This window comes from Montipora foliosa, unplaced genomic scaffold, assembly GCF_036669935.1.
Source record: "Montipora foliosa isolate CH-2021 unplaced genomic scaffold, ASM3666993v2 scaffold_174, whole genome shotgun sequence".
Classification (NCBI taxonomy): Eukaryota; Metazoa; Cnidaria; class Anthozoa; order Scleractinia; family Acroporidae; genus Montipora; species Montipora foliosa.
Window position 1 is genome coordinate 3,700 of NW_027179476.1, and position 6,301 is coordinate 10,000.

The 6,301-nt window shown below is 38.2% G+C and overlaps 1 protein-coding gene across 1 annotated transcript; it reads right to left on the reverse strand.

Annotated features, from left to right (window-relative positions):
• Positions 1-257: 257 nt before the first annotated feature.
• On the reverse strand, positions 258-3,358 carry LOC137986267 (hemagglutinin/amebocyte aggregation factor-like). Its single transcript, XM_068833496.1, has 5 exons — positions 3,221-3,358; positions 2,787-2,985; positions 1,999-2,221; positions 1,050-1,202; positions 258-421 (listed from the first exon to the last, which is right to left on the reverse strand). Exons 2-5 carry the CDS (start codon positions 2,977-2,979, stop codon positions 358-360), a joined length of 633 nt encoding a protein of 210 aa, XP_068689597.1. The 5' UTR covers positions 2,980-2,985; positions 3,221-3,358; the 3' UTR covers positions 258-357.
• Between the last annotated feature and the right edge of the window lie 2,943 nt (positions 3,359-6,301).

Genomic DNA, 6,301 nt, shown 5'->3' on the forward strand with positions numbered 1-6,301 from the left:
TGGAGGGGGGTATAGTCCCCCCACCCCCAACACTTCCCTCTTCACGGTCCCTGTAAATCTCGGTGAGCGCTAACCAGCGATAAAGGTTTCAATTAACGCACGAATCATGCTGCAAGCAACTGGGCCCTGGTTGGTACGTTAATAACAACAGGTAACGTCAACCATATCTTCGCTATCATTGATAGCAAACACTTTGAGGTTTCGAAAATAAGCACTAACTACACTTCAAAAGGCAGAGTTTTTTTTATTTCAAATTTCCCTTCACCATACAGTGGTTTTGCTGTTAAACTTGTCACGAATACCAGTATCCCCCTTCAATGCTTCTTTGCTGTAGGCACTTGCGATTTTTTGTCCACTTCATTTTCCCTTGCAGTGCTTACTTTTGGTAAATTTGCAGATCTCAAACTCCCATTTCCGGTCCCTGTATAAGAAGAGCCAAGAGTTCATGTCTCAGAAAACTAAATCCATGATCAGTTTTGACAAAAAACAATTGCAATATTTGTAAACATGCAAGGGATTGTGTCTGATCTCATAAAATTACATTTTAAATGACGAAGAAGGCCATTCTGGGCATTAACTACCATTATTTTTCAACTCCATCGCTTGTCCTTTCTTATGATTACTCTTGCAAATTTTTGTCTAAGATACTGTGATTTGAAGTATATTCTTTTTAGTTCCTGCTGAAACTTTTAACAGGTCCCTACTTGAAGGTGACATTTTGATGACGAACAAGACGATTCTGAGCCTCAACTATCATTTAAATTATTGAGCCGAATTGAAATAAAACTGTATAGCGGTCAGGCCACGACATTTTTCAACACCAACAAATGCAATCCGTTTCAATCTTGTCCTTTCTTACTATCATTACTAGCTCTTGCACCTTTTCTATGGGAAGATACTGTGATTTCAAGTTCATTTTTCTTAGTTCCGCTGACTCTAAGGGTCCCTGAGATATGTTGAGTAATTCCCCATTAGGTTTAATAACTGCGCCGAGATTGACCTTTTAAGCCAATACAGATACTGAACAAAGCAATCCGGGCAACACTTACTCATAGGAATTATGATGTGAGCTGTGAGCTCCCACCAGGTAATAGCCCCAAGGAACAATGTAGTTGATTTCCTGATCCCAGTTGTTCAGCGTGGGCGTGAGTTTGCAGGTATGTGCACAGTAACCATCCTTATGACAACAGCGAAATGAAAACCTGAAACAAAAATTGCATCAGAGAACTCCTTAGTGAAAGATTATACAAGGTGCATTAAGAGGCCATTTCCGAGTTCACGTCTGCCTCCTCTTCAAAGCGAGTGCAAGGGCAAAGTTTTTGTGATGATAATTAATAGTTCTATTTTACATATGAATGAAAACTAATTTTCATAAGAAAAATTTCGCACTTGGACTCTCTTTGAAGAGGAGGCAGAGATGAACTCGAAAATGGCCTATTCGAATTTCTCCTGGGGCATTTTTCAATTCAGAGCCTCTAAACGGTCCTTCAAGTAAAGCAAGCCATATACAGTTGCCCATACGCTGGAAGACATCATAGGCACGATTGATTTGACTTTTGCTTTGAATCCATGAAAGGATGTGGCGAGACTTTTTAGCCAATCGCTGTGTGCAGTGATGCACAAGAACGATATCGATAAATATCGAAAAGAAATTCAACTAAAATTTCGCTCCAAATCAGAATCTAAGTATTCATAAAGCTTTATTCTTTACCCTTTGGAAGGAGGAACAAGACGACGAAAGACGAAATCTCGATTTCGTGCTTACAGCAGTGGAGGGTTATCTGGTTCATTTTCAGGGAATTTACGTTAAAATGTGAGGGAGAAGGCTGGGCTGGAGGTTTCATTTCGTAGAACTAAACCCTATTTCTAGTCAACACTCCTAAATAGGAAACAGATCTTGGCAGTTTTTATGATTGTCTTTGTATCAAGAAAAACACTATAAACATTTTGGCCAAAATTTCAGCCAAACCGCACATCTGAACGTCGGTCAATCCTTACTTGCGATCTTTGTGATGGCCACTGTAGGTGCTTCTAACTCCAGCGATAAAGCCATTGTGAGGGCATTTGAACGACAGCTTTCCATCATAGTCGTTTGCGTAGTTTGCTGTGTGAGAACAGTGTTTCTCTTGGTAGCTCATCGGACCGTACGAGCATTGAAAGTAATGGATGCGATCTTCCTTGCAGTTTCGGTGGATGCTGCGCCAGGTTCTTATAGAGTAACCTATAATGGAGTAAAAACAAGTTCAGGTTATCAGAGGCTATCAACATCGTAATGAATGTCCAGCATACGGCGTGATACCCGTGTTGTTTTTTTTAAGTGACAGGCTTTCAGTTGATGTCATCTTTAAGTTAAAAAGTTTGTTGCTTAAATTATTAAATTCGCATGTTTTTTTTGTACTTTTTAACCTTCATATTAGTCATATTTATGAGTAATCAGTTCATTTGTTCCAAAGTAGTTTTTCATAAGAACGAGCAAGCTCAGTATGATAATCTTCACTCCGACTGCTCTAATACTTCAAAAATCAACGATTCCTTTGAAAAGGTGGTATTTGGACGTGTGTAGCCTGTTCCAGGCGTTCAATTAGCTGGGATGGTCCCTCAAAGCTCCCCTCCATCTTTCGCCTCGTTTACGTGCCAAGTAATTTATTTTAGAGACTCAAGGCATGAAAAATAACGCAATATCTCGTGATTTTTTTCCATTTTAATTGAGGTGCTCCTTGCATTGCTTGCTGGAAACTGAATGAGTAGAAGAAATAACACCAGGGGAATATTGAATTGTCTCTTACTGTTTCCACACTTGACACTGAAATACTGTTGCCACCCGTTGACCCATGCAACGCCTGCAGGGCTAGACGAGCTGCATCGACGTCGACGTCGACGTCCACTAGACCACCAGGGGTTAGCTTCAGTAGCTGTAAAAAACAGAATCTCAAATACAAGCACTAGCAGCAAAAAGAAAGCAAGTTTGTTTCCTTTCATGGTAATCTGAAAAGAAAAAGAGAAAAAAAAGGCATATTTACAGAATGCATCTATGGAAGCAGTGACTGTGAAAGTGTGGTGTGGTTGAATAATTTCGGGATCACATACACCTCGCGAATTCTTAATCTCGCAAGCTACGACTCTATGCCTCGAAGACTTCATGGGGACAACCGTAGCTCATGGTGAGACATATCTAACTAGGGCTGTTTGAATTTAGCTCTGTTCAGCGATCCACACGCACCTGAAAGCCTGATTCGTCTGTTGGTATCCGAGGGGCAAAGAAATGGTCGCGATTTCAGAAGTAATTGATATCCAGCAACTCCGAATCGAATGACCCGATGTTTCTAGAAGTCAAGCTTTTGCACTATCTCTACTTAACGCCCGCGGGAATGTATTTGACAGCCGAGTGAGATGACGAGTTTCTATTTTGGAGGAACATGTTAGAAACATGTTTTCTCAAACAGGATGAACTAAGTGTAACGGCGGCTTAATTCCTTAGGGATGGACCATTTGATTTTTGAGGAGGGTGGAGAGGAGAGAGCAAATTACCAAAAAGTAGAGAAAAAAAAATCATGCACAGTGGGCCAAGGAGAAAAAAACCGAGCAAGCCTTGCTACTCGTAGGATCCTGTTAGACCAAATGAAAAACTAATCTGTAATTTTTGTCATTTCATTTCAACAGACGAAAATGCTGTGTAATTATTTGTATAATCATTCACCTCTCTGTGTTTCATATCAAATTATCATTGTCGGCTACACGCCGCCTACAACAGCGTTCGGAGGAATTGTTGAAACATCCCATAAAACACCTTAAAGACGAACATAATGTAACATCAGTAAAACTTCAAGGGCTACTATAGTTCTCTAAGAAATGCCGAGGGAAGTTGAGTGCATATTTCTGCACTTCCGGTTTTCAAAACCATTTTAATACTCGGTATACCTTTAGGTATCCCGAGTGAAAATGTTTCAAATGTTTATTGTTTAAATTAACACAATTAACTTATTTTCTGACGTTGTTCCAGGCTTGATAAGGCTAATCCTAAATAAATAAAAACTTTCACGATTCAGTTGAAGTTCATTTACCTGAATTTTTTACATAGTTTCATTTCTTAGTATCAACGATCAGTTGACCTACGAGCGAAAAATTACCGTGCTTGATAGCCTGTACAGAATAAAATATTTTACAACCAATTCAAGGAACAATCATTCTCAGTTGACTTTGTCTTTTCTTTTGTGTATCGAATTACCAAGGGGAAGGAAGCGTTTATGTGCTCATAAAAAATAAATTGTCAGGGCACTAACCAAAGGAAACCTTGGTTGTTTTTTTCTGAAAATAAGCAGTTATTAAGAAATGTCCTATCGCACAATTTAACTTAGCTCAGACTGTTATTTTCGAAACATACCGTGTTCTTGTTGAACCATTACGTTTTCGTTTAGGAATTAAAAGTAACTACAGTATGCGACATATAAAATCGTTTCAAACTCTCAGTTTGACAAGATTCCAGTTTTCTCCAAAAGAATGAAAAGATTCGATTCAGTGCCGGCTGCAAGTGATCGGAAATGATTTAAATAAATGTTGAATTATATATGCATGAAAATTTCAGAAAAATTAATTAAAAATAAAATAGTAGTAATCTCGAATTATTGAAGTGGATAATATTTCAAAAGATGATTGGAAGTGTCCCGGTGAGTTGTGTTGTCCATAGAATATTCCGCAAATGATGTGGAAAGGAAATGTACATAATAAATGAGCCTAATAGGATGGTAGCTAATTAATACGCCACATGTCAGCCAAACCGAGACAGCATTAATTTGAAAACCCCATTACTTACTCGATTGAATTAAGTATTGATTCTAAACCGAATTTGACGAAGAAAATTTAACTTGAAAAAGCTCATCTCTTCTATAGTGTTAGCCATCTTATTTGCTGATTGAAGAGAAAGAAACTCCTTTGTACGAGCACAGACTGTATAATTTATAATGTTTCGATATTAAGCGTCGTCATGCTGGAATAAGGAAAAAATGCAGGTTTTGCTTTTGCCCGCGGCGTTTACTCGATTGCGACGACGTTGAACGCTGCGCGCCTGTTCAGATGAGTCACGTTAATGAGGTATTTAGTTTGGGATGTTAACAAGTTAAGCAAAGCCTGTCTTAGCTTATTGGCCCTAAACAAAAACATAGAATAATCAAAGATTATAGGAAAGCTTAAGGCTGCTACTTGTCAGCACAAAAATTCTCTGACTTATCTCTAACTAGCCTAAATGTCTTCACCACATCAAATTTTAATGACTTCAACTTACATACCCCCTCCTTCTCCGGGATAGGTTTCTTACTTTTTGTCGTTTTCTTTAAGACGTTTAGTTAACCCGAGAGCTCGAATTTCTTTGTTAAACCAGAACATCGAATTCCTCCTTATCAGTTCTGCCCCACTTTATTTATTGTTATTTTTCTGTAATTTTCTTTCATATTTAATTCAACATTTTAACTTATTTCAATCATCTATGATCACTTGCAGCCGGCACTGCCTAGGACCTTTTCATTCTTCTAGAGAAAACTGAGCGTTTGAAATGATTTTACATGTCGCATACTATATTTTTTTTTATTCCTAAACGAAAACGTAATAGTTAAATTGGAGTTATCGCCAACTACAATTGTAGTCTATATAAGTTTCGTGATAAGAACAGAATGTTCCAAAATAACAGTCTGGGCTAAGTTGTGCGATAGGACAAATTAAAGGTAATAAGCGCGCTTACTAAAAGAAAACACAAAGGGTTCATTTCGCCCGTTAAAATGCCTTAAATGTAAACGCTCCCTTCCTCTTGGTAATTTCAGACAGAAAAGGAAAGAAAAGACAAATTCATCTGAGAATGATACTTCCTTGATTGGCTATAAAACATTTGATTGTGTACAGGCTATCCAGCATGGTTAAGCCAGTCTGGCTACTTGTCGGTTGTAGGTTAACGTTATTGGTTATCGTTGATACTAACGAGTAAAACTATATAAAAAATTGAACTAAGGTAAATTCAATTAAATCATTTGAGTTTTTAATTATGCAGGATTAGCCTTATCCGTGCAGCAAAGAAACTCTAGAAAATTTAGGTACATGACACAACAAAATGAAGCGTTAGTGCTGACAGACGGGAACGATAGCGAAGAGAATTTTCAAAAAGAACTTATGTTCGAATTTATTCCGTTTGTGTGTCGAGTTTCGGTCTTTTCGTTTTAAATTAAAAGCATTTCGCAAACTAGAAACTCAAGCTTCCCTCGGCATTTCTAGAGAACTATGCAGTGTGCAGTGCTTGCGCAGGTTCACTGGTTTTCAG

What these genes read in the sequence shown, in the direction of transcription:
- LOC137986267 (XM_068833496.1), bottom strand. Translation starts at nt 2,979, where the DNA reads ATGAAAGGAAACAAACTTGCTTTCTTTTTGCTGCTAGTGCTTGTATTT. An exon ending in GGCCATCACAAAGATCGCAA is followed by an intron (nt 1,203 to 1,998) that starts GTAAGGATTGAC and finishes TTTTTGTTTCAG; the next exon opens with GTTTTCATTTCGCTGTTGTC. An exon ending in TCACATCATAATTCCTATGA is followed by an intron (nt 422 to 1,049) that starts GTAAGTGTTGCC and finishes CTTCTTATACAG; the next exon opens with GGACCGGAAATGGGAGTTTG.